At 50.7% G+C, this 16,932-nt stretch overlaps 8 protein-coding genes across 8 annotated transcripts; 5 read left to right on the forward strand and 3 right to left on the reverse strand.

The window, feature by feature from the left end:
• Window positions 1-185: 185 nt before the first annotated feature.
• Window positions 186-1,902, forward strand: HETIRDRAFT_415036 (uncharacterized protein; the record flags this gene model as incomplete). The annotated part of the gene is made up of 8 exons (XM_009544557.1): window positions 186-320; window positions 393-556; window positions 618-698; window positions 749-921; window positions 981-1,157; window positions 1,208-1,372; window positions 1,427-1,646; window positions 1,713-1,902. The coding sequence occupies 8 exons, from the start codon at window positions 186-188 to the stop codon at window positions 1,900-1,902; spliced, it is 1,305 nt and encodes a 434-aa protein (XP_009542852.1).
• A 432-nt stretch (window positions 1,903-2,334) lies between these two features.
• On the forward strand, window positions 2,335-3,652 carry HETIRDRAFT_415037 (uncharacterized protein; the record flags this gene model as incomplete). The annotated part of the gene is made up of 7 exons (XM_009544558.1): window positions 2,335-2,404; window positions 2,457-2,485; window positions 2,539-2,802; window positions 2,857-3,023; window positions 3,089-3,230; window positions 3,289-3,416; window positions 3,493-3,652. 7 exons carry the CDS (start codon window positions 2,335-2,337, stop codon window positions 3,650-3,652), a joined length of 960 nt encoding a protein of 319 aa, XP_009542853.1.
• Window positions 3,653-3,948: 296 nt separating this feature from the next.
• On the reverse strand, window positions 3,949-5,203 carry HETIRDRAFT_240127 (uncharacterized protein; the record flags this gene model as incomplete). Its single annotated transcript, XM_009544559.1, has 6 exons — window positions 3,949-4,049; window positions 4,116-4,458; window positions 4,512-4,686; window positions 4,743-4,778; window positions 4,837-4,859; window positions 4,928-5,203. Coding segments are annotated over 6 exons (954 nt in total), but the record flags the coding sequence as incomplete, so codon positions are not given.
• Window positions 5,204-6,159: 956 nt separating this feature from the next.
• HETIRDRAFT_145757 (uncharacterized protein) lies at window positions 6,160-7,786 on the reverse strand. The gene is made up of 3 exons (XM_009544560.1): window positions 7,212-7,786; window positions 6,319-7,148; window positions 6,160-6,264 (listed from the first exon to the last, which is right to left on the reverse strand). Exons 1-2 carry the CDS (start codon window positions 7,277-7,279, stop codon window positions 6,536-6,538), a joined length of 681 nt encoding a protein of 226 aa, XP_009542855.1. The 5' UTR covers window positions 7,280-7,786; the 3' UTR covers window positions 6,160-6,264; window positions 6,319-6,535.
• A 532-nt stretch (window positions 7,787-8,318) lies between these two features.
• On the forward strand, window positions 8,319-9,348 carry HETIRDRAFT_13944 (uncharacterized protein; the record flags this gene model as incomplete). Its single annotated transcript, XM_009543420.1, has 5 exons — window positions 8,319-8,503; window positions 8,559-8,664; window positions 8,716-9,009; window positions 9,068-9,250; window positions 9,313-9,348. Coding segments are annotated over 5 exons (804 nt in total), but the record flags the coding sequence as incomplete, so codon positions are not given.
• Window positions 9,349-9,880: 532 nt separating this feature from the next.
• On the forward strand, window positions 9,881-12,148 carry HETIRDRAFT_154253 (uncharacterized protein). The gene is made up of 9 exons (XM_009544561.1): window positions 9,881-10,304; window positions 10,362-10,392; window positions 10,441-10,568; window positions 10,627-10,718; window positions 10,771-10,887; window positions 10,942-11,112; window positions 11,170-11,497; window positions 11,572-11,847; window positions 11,920-12,148. The coding sequence occupies exons 1-9, from the start codon at window positions 9,900-9,902 to the stop codon at window positions 12,040-12,042; spliced, it is 1,671 nt and encodes a 556-aa protein (XP_009542856.1). The 5' UTR covers window positions 9,881-9,899; the 3' UTR covers window positions 12,043-12,148.
• Window positions 12,149-12,204: 56 nt separating this feature from the next.
• On the reverse strand, window positions 12,205-13,913 carry HETIRDRAFT_415043 (uncharacterized protein; the record flags this gene model as incomplete). Its single annotated transcript, XM_009544562.1, has 7 exons — window positions 12,205-12,498; window positions 12,551-12,698; window positions 12,754-13,209; window positions 13,264-13,552; window positions 13,615-13,742; window positions 13,798-13,840; window positions 13,901-13,913. The coding sequence occupies 7 exons, from the start codon at window positions 13,911-13,913 to the stop codon at window positions 12,205-12,207; spliced, it is 1,371 nt and encodes a 456-aa protein (XP_009542857.1).
• Window positions 13,914-14,112: 199 nt separating this feature from the next.
• HETIRDRAFT_380317 (uncharacterized protein) lies at window positions 14,113-16,319 on the forward strand. Its single transcript, XM_009544563.1, has 9 exons — window positions 14,113-14,198; window positions 14,256-14,301; window positions 14,367-14,419; window positions 14,473-14,562; window positions 14,617-14,868; window positions 14,924-15,181; window positions 15,241-15,716; window positions 15,773-16,007; window positions 16,060-16,319. The coding sequence occupies exons 1-9, from the start codon at window positions 14,151-14,153 to the stop codon at window positions 16,186-16,188; spliced, it is 1,587 nt and encodes a 528-aa protein (XP_009542858.1). The 5' UTR covers window positions 14,113-14,150; the 3' UTR covers window positions 16,189-16,319.
• The last annotated feature ends 613 nt before the right edge of the window (window positions 16,320-16,932 follow it).

Raw genomic sequence — 16,932 nt, forward strand, 5'->3', positions numbered from 1 at the left:
TAGCTGAAGCGCCCGAACTCATTAAGAAATTGTGCTGACGTAATGCGAACCGTCAATTGGGATTCGGAGATCTCCGGTGCACAGTTAGTCTTACTGAGCCAACGCGTCCGCGACGCACGCCACTACTTCTCGACTCTCAGACTCTCTTAGGTGGTTTACAGCACGAACGGGATCTAACAGAGAGCATGGCTTCCGCTCCTAATGCGCAAGTCAACGGAAACGCGACATTGAGCGATTGGCCGAATCGGTACTACCATGTCGATCAGATCCTCGACCGACCAGGTCCCCGAACAGATCCCTCATTTATGGCTGGGGAAGGCGTACGCAGCCAGTATACATACGCCTCCCAGCGCCATCTCTGACGTGTCTTTCTTGTGCGTCCAACTGGGTAGGTGAAGGACTTTCTGCGCAACCAATGCAAGATCCTCGTCATTGGCGCCGGCGGCTTGGGGTGCGAAATCCTGTCGAACCTCGCGCTCTCCGGATTCAAGGATATTCATGTCATCGACATGGATACGATTGATATCAGTAATCTTAATAGACAGTTCTTGTTCAGGTGCAGCCATCTCTTCTCCTGAAAACTCATCAGAACGAGACTGAAGGTGTATCTCGCGAAGACCAAAGGATGTCGGCCAGCCGAAAGCCATTGTCGCAGCAGATTTTGTGATGAAGCGCGTTCCAGGAGTGAAAGTTACTCCGTGAGTCTCTTTCAAGCCGCGTGTTTTGCTCGATTTATGGCTGCCTAAAGGTACTATGGCAAGATTCAGGACAAAGACGACGACTATTACCTGCAATTCAATCTGGTGATCTGCGGGCTCGACTCCGTGGAGGCACGTCGATGGATTAACGCGACACTCGTCAACCTAGTGGATCCAGAGAATCCGGAGAGCCTGAAGCCACTCATAGACGGTGGTACGGAAGGTCAGATATCTGTTTATCGCATTCCTGTAGAACTAGACACTGATTTCAGATGTCTGTAGGATTCAAGGGACAAGCTCGCGTGATTCTGCCGACCGTAACTTCGTGTTATGAATGCTCTCTCGACATGCTCAATAAACCAACTGCGTTTCCCATCTGCACCATCGCCAACACACCCCGTCTTCCTGAGCATTGCATAGAATGGGCATCGGTACTTGAGTGGCCGCGCGTAAAAGGAGGTATGATGACACGGCACTGCCATGACATACTCCTTACTCTCTCATTGCAGACAAGAAGATGGACACAGATGATCCAGACCATATTAGTTGGCTGTACTCAGTTGCTCTGGCACGAGCGAAAGAATTCAAGATTGAAGGTGTTACCTGGTCCCTTACTCAGGGTGTTGTAAAGAACATCATCCCTGCTATCGCTTCGACGAATGCCATCATTGCAGGTGAGTCTACGCTATATACCCCATTCGAGTATACTCATAATCGTTCCAACAAAGCGTCCTGCTGTAACGAAGCGTTCAAGATAGCGACGAGTTCTGCCGCTTATTTAAACAACTACTTCATGCTCATCGGGACCGACAGTGTATATTCATACACATTTGAGCATGAGAAGCGAGAGGACTGCCCTGTATGCGGTGGAGAATCCCTTGACATATCAATCTCTAGGGACTGGACAGTTGACCAATTGATCGAGATGCTCGTCGAAAAGCAAGATATGTAAGTCGGCTTTCCTTGGGCAAACACAAAGCTATCCGTACTCATATGTGTGACTATCATTTCTAGTCAGATCAAAAAGCCATCATTGTCGACTCCAACAAAGCAGATCTACTTCCAGGCTCCACCTCAGCTCGAAGAGGCGACGCGGCCGAACTTAGAGAAGAAGGTCTCGGATCTAGTAGCGGATGGTGGCGAAGTGACCGTGACCGCGGCATCGCTACCTTTCAGCTTATCGCTGCGAATCACGTATGTGTAAGAACACTAATACCACAAGTAGACACCAGTCACAATTGTAGTACAATTGTATATCATTTTACCACTCTCGAACTGCTTGAATTTCGACACTGTGGATGTCGCGGCCAATGAGAGATTGGGCAGAACGAAGACGGATTTTGGTCTTTATCTATGATTACTAACTTGACAATACATTCAAGCGTCTCGCTAAAGAACAAATGCGGGAGGATAAATCTTGAGGAAAACATCACTTTGTCTAAAGGCTTGCCCCAGTTCGCGTGACTGCCTGCCCTCAGAACGCCGGAGCAGGCCGAAGCCAGGAACTAAGGTTAAGGCTTGCTTACTCGTCCATATGTCCATCGCTCACAACTATTGAACACCCAACTTAGTCTCTGTCACCGACCACGACAGATCACCTCCACATCCATATTCTCACACCCGCTACTCTTGAGATATGCCACCAAAAGCCGATATCAACAAAGCAGGCTGGGAACAGAGCGAATTTCCTATTCTTTGTGAAACCTGTGCGTAACATCACCTTGCTCAATCATTCGGCGCGTCTTGACCCCCCTTGAGGTTTGGGAGACAATGCTTTTGTAAGAATGGTGAGCCAGACCTCTACGGCTACAGTGCACACACAAGCTTACCCTCAATCCAGTCAAAACAAGAATATGGACGCTCCTGCGGCACATGTGCACGGCCCTTCACCGTCTTTCGCTGGAATCCTGGTGCAGGCATGCGCTTTAAAACGACTGTGATCTGCCAAACGTGCGCGAAGATCAAAAATGTCTGCCAGACTTGTCTGCTCGACCTCGAATACGGCCTGCCTACCCAGGTCCGCGATACTGCGCTAGCGTTGCAGAATGAGGCGCCGACGAGTGAGATCAACAGAGAGTACTATGCGCAGAATATGGACGGAAAGGTGCGTCTGGCCGCTAGTGGGGTGCTGTTATGATTACTGACAAATAGAGCTCAGTTGGAAGGTAATCAGAGCTTGTTGGATGCCGGCCGAGCATCATCGGCTGGGAAGGAGATGTTGAAGCAGCTTGCTCGGACGGATCCCTACTATAAACGTAACCGTCCCCATGTGTGCTCATTTTTTGCCAAGGGGGATTGTAAGCGTGGTACTGAGTGTCCATACAGGTATGTAGTCGAAGTGATGATGCTCCGTTTGCACTTAAGAACACTTTCTAACCCCACGACTTCAGGCACGAAAAGCCAATAGATAATGAGCTGTCAAAGCAGAACATCCAAGATCGATATCACGGGCGCAATGACCCTGTAGCAAAAAAAATCATGTCCACCCACGCTACGAATCAGGGTTTGGCGCCTCCCGAAGACCAGTCTATTGTACGCACATTTCCAACTTCGTCTATAATGTTACTCACACCTCATGCGCTCGATATAGATGTCCCTCTTTCTCTCATCCCTCCCTACTGCCGCCACCGAGACAACGATCCGCACTCGTGTGCTTCAATCGCTTCCGATGATACAGCCAGCCCAAGTTCGGTCAATCGTGCATGTTTCCAAGTCAAGGTACATTCTCTTTCCCTGACTGCTTCTCGGCTGCTCATTATGTGCTCACTATGTATGTACCTTGCTTCGCGTTCAGATGCGCCTTCGTTAACTTCAAGGACCGTACCTCCGCGGAGCGCGCTGCCGAAGCTTGGGCGAATGGGCTTGACATGGACGGCGAACGGCTCGCGGTGCGGTGGGGACGAAGCAAGAACACCGCCAAGCCCAGTCCTATGGCGCAGACTGTAGTGACATAGGTGATTGAAGCATGTAGCCTTCCCTTTGTTTTATTTCCATCGGTAAATTCCATGTAGGATGTATACGCTGTTGTGGTACTATTTAATGATTCCTTCCGTCGGTAGAGGGTATTCTTGATGCGAATGTCATTACTTAGTCATAACAATAATGAGGTCATCAATTTTGAGAGGTGGGAAGGAAAGAATGAAGGTGATAAGTATAGTGAACGAATATAACCGCAAGTAGAAAAGATATGAGTGTGAATCCAGCAAAGGAAATGGCTATAAAGAGGCCGAACTTAGCGATCCTACGCAACTAAAAGCCCTCCAACAAGCACAGATACTAGCCAGATTGCGAGTGGCTGAATGTTAGAACTCGTCGCAAGAGCACGCCCAAAGTTGACCAGCCCAGGTCCAGCTGGTTGAAAAACGGGTGCGATAAACATCAAGCGCGTCGAAGCAATGATATGGATGGAAGACTTACGACAGATCCCCTCCATCCCCCAACCGACACCAAACACCGCAGCCCCGGTCACGAGGCGCCAGTCGACCTTCGCACTGGTCTTTGGACAAAGACCTCGTCCCCATTTGCGGTACAAGGCTGAAGCGAGTGGGAGCGCACCCACTGCAAGAAAGGCAAGGGATGGATCAAAAGAGGAGTTGAAGGGAAGAATCAGGAACGAAAGCACGCGTTGAGGGGACGTCAGGTTCGAGAGGCGAAGGGCGAGCGAGAAGGACACGGCGGTCAGAAAGGAGGTCACTATACGACGATGCGAATATGTTTCGTCGTAAATTTTTGGCATATCAACTGAGTCAGGAGGGGACAGCTATGATTTTCAAGGTCAGATAATAAAAGGGAGCAATGGTAGCGGGTGCGTACGAGATACTGCACAACCAACGCGCTGAGCATCGAGACACTTGAACCGATCATAAAAGTCGTACCATGGTCCCCTAGGGTATAATCAGCGGGTCCGGCTGCTATGAGTCTACTGCTATGCAACACGTGGGTAGTGAGGACTCCAGTAATGAAGAAGGTAGCCGTCGCTACGATGGATCTTCAGGGATGCCGAATAAGTATAAAGAGGATGTTCTATAGGCGCCGAGCGCATACCGAGGAGATAAGCGTGACAGCCCACAAATCATATGTCTATATATACTGTTCGTTAAGGGCTTTCTTTTTTAGACGAGATGCTGAGCGGACATACCCAGACGTGCAGCCGTTGCTCAACTAATGACAGAACAAAGTGATCCTCCAAGTCAACCCATGGCGCGTGTCAGATCGCAAGCAGCACATACCTTGGTACCCAATCCAACTAAGACCCCAGAGGCAATCATGGTGGATGATGATGCTTCCGACATCTGGGGCCCGGGGCCCTCGATAGCCCCAACAACGATGCCGCCGAGCAGCAACCCTAGCACCGAAGCAGCATCCTCCATGCCGCCCTTCACGGCTCGGTGAAGAAAACCTGCTATCCCAAACACACTCCCATTAAGCATCAGGAGAGTGTGCACGGGCAGTGCGAGCCCGATGCCTCCTAGGAAAGATTGCAGGGGAGTGCTGCCGGTGGCCATTGCATAGGCAGGTCAGGGAACGGACGCCAAAGTGTGCGTGCGCGGGTGCGCGGAGAGACGGGATGCAATGGCGGCATTGCGAGGACGGAGGGTGGGCTTATAAGCGGACCCTCACTGCAGACTGAGGCTGGGTCCGAGTCTCCGAGTCGCCAGAAATGAAGACTGAATCTAACATGGAGATCATCACGTGAATTCGCATGATTTGCTGACGCTGACGCGCGATTCGCTTCCTCAGCAGGTCCCACTGTGGCGCATCCTACACTGTTCTGTGGATGGTGCGGAGGGGCTGAAAGAGTGCTAGTAGCGGCTAGTAGCGGCTGCCCATGGAATCGGGATCCACCTGTCAAATACCGGACAGCTTCAAGCGAGGGAAATATGATGATGTTCCTCGTTCCTCACCCCGATCCAATGATAATCGAGATGCAAGAAGCATGGCGATGGTTGATGATCTTTGCAGGCCAAGAACGCGTCTGTAAGTGCACGGTGGTACACCTGCGATAACAAACATAGTTTGCCAGGGAAGAACGTGGTATGCTCTAATTTGGTGAATCACGCCCGAGAGCGACTGCGATGGAAACCCCGAATGAGGCCAGCGTGTCACAATTTATGTACTCTTTGACGATTTCGAAGTTCGATTCTTGACATCATCCGGAGTGAAGGTTCAGCGGCAAAGGTCGAAGTGTGACTGTGGCGCTGCGAAGGGGCCAAGTTCGGCAGCGCAAGCTCCGTAACAGATTGTTGCTGCATTAGTGGAAGGGCATCGGACAGATGGACATTCAAATACTCACTATTCAAGATACCAGCACCTACCAGCACTTTAGGATCAGAATATAGTTCAAGCACAACTTCGGTCGCTTCCACACCAATGTCCACGTGAGACGTGTGTAATTTTGCCTCTGATAGTGGACCTTTGGACACGACCATAAGTCTGTCAAGGTATTCACACGAGAATCTTTCGGCACAAAGCACAAAACTGGATTGAATTCCCCCCTCCCAAAATAAAATAAAAGAAACATGTAACTAATGCGAGCACAGGTACAACGTTCATTCCTATGCGTCAACTGGATGCGAATGTCATTATCCTTATATGAAGACAGAGAGCCGAGCACACTTACGGATACCATGCAAGTGCGATCTCAATAGCGAGAAAGTCGCACTTGATCCAGGGTCAGAAGGGTGTCGCTTAGTTGAGAACTCCTGTCCGTAAGATGAGCACGTCTATCCATAGGCGGAAACTCCTGTCCGTAGGGTGAGTACGCCTGGCAGTGACCTGCGAAAGCCTGGTGGTAAGGTGAGTGCCTGGAAGTAGGATGAGCACGCGTGGCGGCAGGATTAGAATGCCTGACGGTAAGATGGGTGCCTGGCAGTAAGATGAGAATGCACGATAGTAGAGTGATAATGTCGGGTGGTAGTTTGAGAGCGCCTGACAGCAAGCAAGATGAACATCCGACAGTAAGATGAGCACGCCTGGCGGTAAGATGAGAACATTTGGCGGTAGGTGAGCACGCCTAGAAGTAGAGGATGAGAACGCCTGACCATAAGATCAACGCCCGGCGATAAGATGAGCACGCCTGCCCGCCTGGCAGTAGAGGGTAAGAATGCCTGGCCAAAGAGAACCATGCTTCCTCCAAGTAAGACAAAGATTACTTGGATGTAGAAGATGAGAACTCCTTGAAATATAATGAGCCCGTCTGACAAGAGATGAGAGTGTGCGACGGTAGTGAAGGGCGCTTGGGTGTAGAAGATGAGAATGCTCGGCAGTGATTTTAATGCCTGGCAGTGAATGTGAACGCCTGGCAGTAGACAACGAGAACGCAAATTCGTAATTCGGGGGGCGTTCGGAGACCGGTCTGCCCTATGCCTAGAGTCCCATGCTACATTGTCGAGGACACGAGATGTTGGGCTGGACACGTTTGTACAACAGGCCACGTCCAAGAGTAGCTTGCTGCAGATGACATATAAATCTTCAGTAAATCGGAAACATGTCATGAAAGTTCGAACCACATACCACTGGCTACAACGAACACTCCAGCCTGTCTCGGCAGTCTTCTTCATGGGTGGTCGGGCACTTCCCATGACGGTGTGCGGTGGTTATTCGGGATGAACTCGTGAGCAGAGTAACAATCTTTGACTAAGTCCGGATTGAACTTGGCCATGACGCAGACGTTCCTCGACTGCATCTGGGAGACGGTGAAGGGGTGTGTAAGGTATAGATTTGGTGAGGGCAGTTCAGTGTGCGTTATTGAGAGGGGGGTTGTTGGTGGGTCTCCAAGTTGGGCTGCCCTTTTACGGGCAGAAAACGGCGGCGGTTTGACATTCCCATATATGGTAAGGCTGTAGTCGATAATGTGGCGACGGTGCTTTGAGCTTCAAAGCTGACAGGCAGCGTCGAGCAAATGTGGCGCGCCATGAGTCTCCGCCAGTGGCTGACCTTACACAGAATAAGCGGCCTGTGTAGCACACGATGGTGGCGGATTGTGGTCAACGCCATGTAGCTCTTCGGTGTCATCCTCAAGCAGTGAGTGCGCAGACAGTTTTTGACTGATTTATCAAGGGCTCCGGCAGTAGATACCTACTACCCAGAGGTACCCACATCCTAGTATGAAAGGAGGCTGCTATTAACGGCAAGATCGGGCAGGACATAAGCTGATAAAGGGTGTCGTACTAAAGAGGATGCCGTCCAGAGTGGAACGAAAACCGTTACGAGACCGCGCGCCACCACCAAAAACGCGCCATATGTGTGTCCGTGCTCTCGGCTCTCCTTCCCACGCAATCGCCTGGACGGCCACACCCTGCCACACCAAGTTGCCCACTGTGGGCTTTGCTTTCCACAAGCCCGCCAGAACCTGACCTGATGCTGATGGCTCATGCACTTCCTCACTTTCGTGCACTTCCTCTACCTCTAGCCCAGCTCTCACTCGCAGCGGTGCTGCAGTGCGGCCAGTCCTTTCGCTGGTCAATCTACCCACTGCACGTACCATCCGAGACACCCGTATCAGACTCTGCTGTGCCGACCCATGAATACCGTCTCTGTTTGCGTGACCGTGTGGTCTGCTTGCGCCAGTCCTCTGACACGTTGTTCTACTGCTCTGTGTTCCCTGAGCCTGCTCTGTCCCCCTCACAAGAGTCCGAGAGAGAGGCGGAGACGCTCCTATGGCTGAAGGACTATTTCCAGCTCGATGTTGACCTACTGAAGCTATACAACGAGTGGAGTGAACGTGACGCGGTGTTCATGAGGTTCAGAAGAAGATTCGAAGGGATACGGATGCTGCGGCAGGATCCATGGGAGAATCTAGTATCGTGAGCGCTCTCCTTCCCCTCCATCTGAATCGCAGGTTCACTTGGGATGGGACAGCTTTATATGCTCATCAAATAATAACATCACACGCATCACAAAAATGGTGAAGTCATTGTGTGAAAAATATTCTCCGCCGCTGCTATCTATGCCACCTCCTTTAGCAGTGACAAGTAGCCTCGCAGAGTCGCCAATAGACTCAGCTAAGGAGCTCGAGCTCGAATCCTTCCATCCATTTCCACCACCTTCTCGCCTTGCTGCGACTGATGTGTCTGCGACGCTCCGGTCTCTTGGTTTTGGCTACCGCGCGGAATATATACAAAAGACAGCTAAGATGCTTGTTAATCAGCATGAGGGATCTTCAAACTCCTCTGACGCTCAAGAGGCGGCTGAGCTATGGTTGATCTCCTTGCGAAAGATGCCAACGTCGCAAGTGAGGGCAGAGCTGCTCAAGTTCATGGGCGTAGGCCGGAAGGTAGCCGACTGCGTTCTACTTATGAGTATGGACAAAGTGCGTCGTTCTGACGACCTTGCCACATGCTATTTGTTCCTGACTGGCAGCCTTCCAGAAAGAAGTGATACCTGTCGATACACACGTTCACCAAATCGCCATGAAGCATTATGACGTGCGGGGAGCAAATAGCAGACGAGGAGCGTCTGCAACGAAGCAGGCCTTGTCAGCAAAACTTTACGAGGAAGTTAGCTTGAAGCTGATGGGCGTCTGGGGAGATTATGCCGGATGGGCGCACTCAGTGAGTACCTCGACCTTATTCTGCACGAATCCGAATCACATCTTCCTGATGCACTTGTATAGGTGCTTTTCACAGCTGATTTGAGGTCATTCTCGTCCTACGGCCTGTCGACACCCACTCCCAGCTCTTCGGAGCGTCCCTCTCCCAAGCCTTCCAAACCTCCATCTCTCTCCAAGCCTCCATCTCCCAGCACCTCCAAGCGTTCATCTCCTAGTCATCAGCTTGACCTGTCACTTCCGACGCCTCCATGCACGCCTGCACCAACATTACCAATAGCAGGAGTGGGTAAAAAACGAGGCCGGCCGCTCAAGGTGGCGACCTACCCGACTGATGAAACCAAAATAGTATCCAACTCAGAGATGAAAAGTGATGCTGATGTCCTTCCGACGGTTTCTACGTTGGCCGAACGCGTGAAGAGGCGGCGGAGGGTCTGATGTATACCCGATATATAATTATAAATATCTGCTTCTCGTTGTACAACAGTTTTGAACATGGTTGAGCTGTATCAGTGCTGTATCGCACCGAAAGCTACCTTCGAGCCTCGATCACCGAGATCTCGGCGAGATCCAAAAGCGCGCGTGTCATAATGCGCAAGGTGTTATACAGCTAAGTCTTTCCTGCATTGATCTTGCCTTCGACGTCAGGAGCCATGTCCTCTGGCAAAGCAAAAGCAGCCGACGCAGTCGATCATAACTCCGAGCTTACGCACGAAGACGATCCCGACATCGACGGTTCAGCCTCCGGCTCAGAACCAGAGCTCGACGACCCGTCGGACAGCATCCTCCCTGTTGCGTCTTCCAGCGCTACCTCCAAGAAAAAGAAGAAAAAGAAGTCAAAAGCCGCGAGGGCCCTAGCTGCACTGAAGGGCGACACCGTGCCGCAGCAGATTGTGGATACTGTGCTGAAGAAAGTCAAGGAAGAGCATGGCGAAGATACGCCTGGCGCTGATGCGGAGACAGTCAGGCAGTTGCTAGAGCAGTTGAAGATCAAAGACGTCATTCAGGGAAAGAGTGGGCTTGGGGGACTGAACAAGAAAGACGCTGGTGATCATAAGGTGCGTCAAGCGTAGTTGTTCTTCGAATGCCGGGAGGTGTAAAGCTGACATGCGTAGTTCTGGGCCACGCAGCCTGTTCCTCACTATGGTAGTATGGTTCACCTGTGTTTGATACAAGGTACTGATTGTGGCATAGACGAAGCTCCCCCAGAGGACGACGGTTTTATTGAACCCTCCAGGCCTCGGGAGGAGGTACGGCAGGATTCGTATCCCTTGCCGAAGGACTTCGAGTGGTCTGTCATTGACATCGAAGATACAACCCAGGTATCTTTTTCCATCATTTTAGTTTTAATCCCTGAAGCCGGTAGATACTCTGAAATAGATCCGGGAGGTATACGAGCTTCTCTCTGCTAATTATGTTGAGGACGATGTCGCGGCTTTCCGCTTTCAGTATACCGCTGAATTTCTTGAATGGTATCGTACAGTCCTACAATCAGCTGCTCCCCAAGTCTGATATTTTATGTAGGGCGTTGAAACCTCCTGGCTACCACAAGGAATGGCACATCGGGGTCCGCGTCTCTTCAAACAAGAAGTTGGTCGCATTTATCTCCGGTGTGCCAATCACACTCCGTGTCCGCGGCAAGTAAGTCCCCTATTGCGTGTAGATGTTGCGTATATTAAACAGTTCGCATCATAGCGTCTTCCAAGCAAGTGAAATCAATTATCTCTGCGTTCACAAAAAGCTGCGATCGAAGCGACTCGCCCCGGTGTTGATCAAGGAAGTCACCCGGCAGTGTCATCTGAAAGGTATCTTCCAGGCCATCTACACCGCGGGAATTGTGCTCCCTACTCCCGTCTCAACGTGCCGGTAATTTCTCTTCTCGTGTCCATCATCGCCCAATCTCACGAGCCTTCTTACTTTGAGGTACTTCCATCGTTCTTTGAACGTTCCCAAGCTCGTCGACGTCAAATTCACTTATGTCCCTCGGAGCATGACACTTGCGCGTATGATTCGTCAATTCAAGTTGCCATCCTCACCGCACCTCTCGCGCTCAGGCCTCCGCGAGATGGAGGAGCGCGACGTTGTGAAAGTTGCGGATCTCTTCACGAAATATATGAAGCGGTTCGACATGGTCCCAGAGATGACACATGATGAAGTGCGCCACCAGTTCCTGAGTGGAAGAGGAAAGGGGGAGAAGGATCCTGCGACGCGCCGGAGAGAGGGACAGGTCATCTGGACATATGTCGTCGAGGTTGGCCCTCTATCTTGCCAACTAAGCCAATGGTATCTCTCAACTTGACGTTTTCCTCTCGTTTCGGCGAACAGAACCCCGAGACGCACAAGATCACGGATTTTTTCTCATTCTATACACTCCCGTCGACGATCATGAATCACCAGAAGCACCACCTTCTGGAAGCGGCGTACCTGTTCTACTACGCCACGGACGTCGCGTTTCAGGAGGATGCGGATGCTAACGGTCTTTTGAAGCGGCGGTTGCGTGACCTCATCGGTGACGCGATCATCGTCGCAGACCAGGCCAAATTTGACGTGTTCAATGCGTTGACGCTGATGGATAGCGCGTACTACCTGCAGGATCTCAAGGCGAGTACTCCGCCGTCATCATATATCAGTCCCTCGTCTTGGGTGCTTACCAACTTTCATGATCTTGCATAGTTCGGGTCCGGCGACGGTCTGCTCAACTTCTACTTGTACAACTGGAGGACAAAACCCCTAGCGGGTGTCACCGGTACCGCAGACAAGGAGGCAGGAAGGGGGGTCGGCGTAGTCATGTTGTAATGTAAAAAAGAACCTACAGACAGTATGCATCAAAGACAACTTGCAATCCTTTCTTTGTTACCCAGGCAATAGTTTACAGTCACAATAACTATCGTTGCTTGCAAAGTAGTATACAGATGTCCCTTACCCTCGTACACTTCCGACATCTTGACGACTCAACGACTAGTCGCTGTCAACGACGATGACATCGTCATCGTCGACACCCCAATCTTCCTCAGGCGAGGGGCTCCTTTCTCGCGGTCGTCGCGCTCTCTGTGGGATTCGAGGGACGCTGGCTCCTCCTGCCCCTACTGTGGCCGGAATGGCTGCCCGCGCGCTCAAAGTTTGGCCGTTACCCCACTTCATGTCTGAAGTCTTCTCTTCTTTAGCCTTGCCCTTGGTGGAAGAGGATACCTTCGGCTGCATCGTTGAGCGACCGGTCAGGCTATTTCCGGCACTGTTGAAAGCCGAGGAAGGCTACCAGAAAGTAATAAGTAGACGTTATGATGCATATCAAGGGCAAGAGTACCTGTGGCCCACTGTCTCCATTTGTTGCTGGAGGTGGTGTGTAGGGAGCGATATTGTAGCCAAAGAAAAGCTTGCCCAAAGGCAGGTTCAGTGGAGCAGGCACATTGGTTTCAGAAAAGAGATCGTCATTTGAAATCACTCGATGCTGACTGATCTCAGAGGGTCGTTTAGATTTGAAGAATCGAGTGTAGTGGTGGAACTCACTCTGTCCGAATAATCTTACTGCCCTCAGGCACAGCCTCCGCCTGACGGTGGCTGATTCCCCGTCCCTTTGTCTTCCGGCCAGCCAACGTCTCGCCCTTACCCTTGAAACTTTCCCATCTATCACCGCCTTTGCTAACGGTAGTTCCACTCTTGCTTGCCCCCATGGAGGTACCACCCATTGAGCTTCCTGGTCTGGAAGATCCTGGGGTCGAAGAGTTCAAGTCGATGTTCAGTTTTGATGCCATCGTAGATGGAGGGGCAGCTTTAGGTCGCTCAGGCTCAACGTATCCGACTGGGGCAGCAAAATCGACTTCCAAGTCTGTGTCGAGGACTGAGATGCCTTCACCACCCGGGTTCGCTTCCATTACAAGCAGGCCAAAAACGATGCTGTTATATGATATCTCTATGATATCGCCCTGGGTTAGCGCAGAGAAATTACGCAGAGCCTGTTCGAGCCTGCATTGTATATGATTAGGTTCAAAGTGACGATGAGGTTCGATGAATACATACACAGCCTTGGGGTCCGAAATCTCGAGGAAGTGCACATGTTGGGCTTGCAATTTAACGAATTTGCCCTTTGGCAGCTCTGTCCCGGTGATACGAATTGGGTCGCCTTCGTTCAGCCGTAAGGATTTCATCATCCAGTATGGTAGATTAACAACGCCTTCCTCGGCAATGAATTCCAAGACACCCGCATGCGTGAAGGCAGCGGAATTATTTGGATTCCGAAGCTTGAACATCCAAGGTGATTCGAGATCGAGGGACGTGAGATGGGCGAGGGCTGATGGAGGCATTATAACTGAGAAGAATTGAGAGAGGACGTATGAGAACATATTACGGGAAGATCAGTCATGAACGCACTCTTGCCGCCGTAGCTGACGTTCTCTCGTTCCCGACCAGGGAGCATGGCCACGCTATATGCCTTCAAGTATTCATCGTACTGTCTTGGGTCTGATCGAACTCGATGACCATATCCTCCACCGAACCCCCTGAATATTAGATTATTTGAGTTCAGCGGGTTGTGAGATGTGGAACGCGTCATACTGGGCTAGTTGGGCGAAGAGTCCTCCAGGGCCACCGTTACCTCCTTCTTGACCAAACTGTAGAATAGGGATCAGCCAACGAGCATGGAGGAGAACAGATCTACCGACAAAATCCATGCTCGCTCTTAGATAACGTGGTCAATATAGATGTTTGAAGAGCAAGAAAGACGGTGTTTGGTCAGATTCTACTATAGATTCTGGCGGAATAGGGAGGCTCACAGACGTACATACGCAATCCCCCACGTGATTATAGCGTGGGCTCAATTTGCCTAATCGAGCTTGCGCGAATTCGTCTCGTCTTGCAGTCAGCCTGCACATCGTCGGCGTCCCATCTACCCTTCATTTCTGACCGCAATGCCTCCCAGACAAGCTCAAGGGTCCAACAAAGCTTTCAATGACAAAGTCAGTAAACTGTGCCATCTACATCAAGACCAGGTACTGACAAACGCGTGAATTCAGGGTAAACCTATGGAGGTTCGCCTCTCGAATTTGGTCGCGGCAAAAGGTTCGTCGGAATAGACGAGCCCGATAAATATCAGCACCACTCTAATAGCTCTGTTAATACTGCAGCTATCAGCGATGCTGTCCGAACATCCCTGGGACCTCGAGGCATGGACAAGATGGTAAACCACTCACTGAAATTGTAAACCGCGTCTGATCATTGCATCCTACGCAGATCCAAACATCGAAAGGAGAGGTCATCGTTACGAATGATGGTGCAACTATTCTCCACAGTATCCAGGCATTGCATCCCGCTTCGAAGATGGTGCGTTCAGTGTTTTCTCCGCCTAAAGCACGATGCATATTGAACATATCTCAGCTCGTGGATCTTTCCGCTGCACAAGACGTAGAGGCAGGTGATGGAACTACATCTGTGGTTGTTCTCGCAGGTAGCTTCCTCGGTGCGGCGGAGAAGATGTTGCAAAAGGGCATTCACCCCACAATCATCGCCGAGTCTTTTCTGAAGGCTTCGGCAAAGTCTGTCGAATTCCTCACAGAGATCTCAACTCCAATCGATTTAAATGACCGTGCTGCTCTCTTGCGTGCGGCCAGCACGTCTCTGAACTCGAAGGTATCGTGTTGGTTAGCTGTGGAGATGTCGTCATCTTCTCATAAATAATCTTCAGATCGTTTCTCAATACTCTTCGACACTTGCGCCCGTTGCGGTTGACGCTGTCACGCGTCTTGCCTCCCCCACATCTTCGAACGTTGACCTCCGAGACATCCGTATTGTCAAGAAGGTCGGCGGCACGATTGAAGACACCGAGCTTATAGACGGTGTTGTACTCAATCAAAACGTGATCACCTCTGCTGGTGGTCCGACTAGGATAGAGAAGGCCAAGATCGGTCTCATCCAATTCCAGTTGAGCGCGCCTAAACCCGATGTATGTCTGCCACATTTCACCCACCATAGCGATGAGGGCTCACTAGGCCTGCATGACAGATGGATAACACCGTGATCATCAACGACTATCGCCAGATGGACAAAGTTTTCAAAGAGAATCGGACCTACCTTCTCAACCTTTGCAAAAAGATCAAGAAGGCGGGCTGCAACGTGCTCTTGATTCAAAAATCTATCCTCCGCGATGCCGTAGAAGATACATCGCTGAACTTCCTGAAAAAGCTCAACATACTCGTTATCAAGGATGTCGAGCGCGATGAGATCGAGTTTTTGACGAAGAGTATGGGGTGTAAGCCTATCGCTGACATCGACGCGTTCACGGAAGATAAGCTGGGATATGCGGACCTTGTTGAAGAGACCAGCCAAAGCGGTACCAAGATCGTAAAAATCACGGGCGTCAAGAACAGGGGAAAGACAGTCAGTATTCTTGCTATGGGTAGCAACTCCATCGTGATGGAGGAATGCGAGCGTAGTCTTCATGATGCGCTCTGCGTTATACGGTGTCTTGTTAAGAAGCGGTAGGCCATCTCATCTCGTCAGCTCCGAACTTTGTTCACAACCAATCCTATAAAAGGGCTCTGATTGGCGGAGGTGGTGCTCCGGAGATTCATGTGTCTCGGATGCTCTCCCAGTATGCACAATCGTTGAAGGGAATGGAGGCATATTGTTTCCAGGCTTATGCGGACGCGCTCGAGGTCATCCCTACGACGCTTGCGGAGAATGCTGGCCTCAACCCCATCTCCATTGTCACTGAGCTGCGCAATCGACATGCGCTGGGCGAGCGGAATGCAGGCATCAATGTCCGAAAGGTCAGGCTTCCATTTTGTTACGATGCGGTCTGTGCTGATACACTTTGACTAGGGCTCCATCTCCGACATCCTCCAAGAGGATGTCGTACAACCTTTACTCGTATCGACCAGTGCGATCGAACTGGCGACGGAGACGGTGACATTACTGTTAAAAATCGACGATTATGTGCAAGCGCGATGATGCCGAGTGGACTATTGCTCTGATGTGTCGTTCAGAATGAAGTCATTTGTATAATCAAGGGATCAGAACTAGCAACGTTACACCGTTTGAATCATGTTTAGAATCTCCTCAAAGCATGAAGGTTTTTACCTGCACTCTACGATGCACAGTTGTGATACATAAAAATTACAAATGAATGATTTTCAATGCCGGGATAGCTCAGCTGGGAGAGCAACAGACTGAAGTGATTCGTCTTCTGGAGGTCCCGTGTTCAATCCACGGTCCTGGCATGTGATCTTTTTTTTTTTGGAACAGCAAGATGATCATGGCTGGAGACGAGCGATAAGCGCTAAGCAGTTGGAAAGCTGGGGACACGACGTGCAGCACGCCGCCAGAACTCGGTATATTCACAAGCGCGAAGCTAGACATGTAGTATGCCTCAATCGGACAAAAAGAGCGTACAAGCATGATTAGAGCTGCTGTCCAGGCGTCTGATGATCAACTGCTAGGCTCAGCTGTATCTCACTGCTCACATGTGTTTTAAAAAGTTTATATCCGAGGATGCACAGAACTTCAGGCTGCGCAAAGCTATCCACTGTGTACCCAAAATGTCAATCGTCAGCCAGTGTTTGTCACTTGTATGAAAAAGACAAAAATGAATATCTGCCAGGACCGTGGATTGAACACGGGACCTCCAGAAGACGAATCACTTCAGTCTGTTGCTCTCCCAGCTGAGCTACCCCGGCATTGTCTGTGAGTGGCCTT

Source organism: Heterobasidion irregulare, assembly GCF_000320585.1.
Source record: "Heterobasidion irregulare TC 32-1 unplaced genomic scaffold scaffold_02, whole genome shotgun sequence".
NCBI lineage: Eukaryota > Fungi > Basidiomycota > Agaricomycetes > Russulales > Bondarzewiaceae > Heterobasidion > Heterobasidion irregulare.

Excerpts from the sequence above, each read along its gene's own strand:
- HETIRDRAFT_145757 (XM_009544560.1), bottom strand. The coding sequence starts at position 7,279 with ATGGGAAGTGCCCGACCACCCATGAAGAAGACTGCCGAGACAGGCTGG. Across the intron at positions 7,149-7,211 it reads AGTGTTCGTTGTAGCCAGTG|CAAGCTACTCTTGGACGTGG; the intron begins GTATGTGGTTCG and ends TGTCATCTGCAG.
- HETIRDRAFT_154253 (XM_009544561.1), top strand. The coding sequence starts at position 9,900 with ATGTCCTCTGGCAAAGCAAAAGCAGCCGACGCAGTCGATCATAACTCC. Across the intron at positions 10,305-10,361 it reads AAGACGCTGGTGATCATAAG|TTCTGGGCCACGCAGCCTGT; the intron begins GTGCGTCAAGCG and ends TGACATGCGTAG. Across the intron at positions 10,719-10,770 it reads ACCGCTGAATTTCTTGAATG|GGCGTTGAAACCTCCTGGCT; the intron begins GTATCGTACAGT and ends TATTTTATGTAG.
- HETIRDRAFT_380317 (XM_009544563.1), top strand. The coding sequence starts at position 14,151 with ATGCCTCCCAGACAAGCTCAAGGGTCCAACAAAGCTTTCAATGACAAA. Across the intron at positions 14,869-14,923 it reads GCACGTCTCTGAACTCGAAG|ATCGTTTCTCAATACTCTTC; the intron begins GTATCGTGTTGG and ends AATAATCTTCAG. Across the intron at positions 16,008-16,059 it reads CAGGCATCAATGTCCGAAAG|GGCTCCATCTCCGACATCCT; the intron begins GTCAGGCTTCCA and ends CACTTTGACTAG.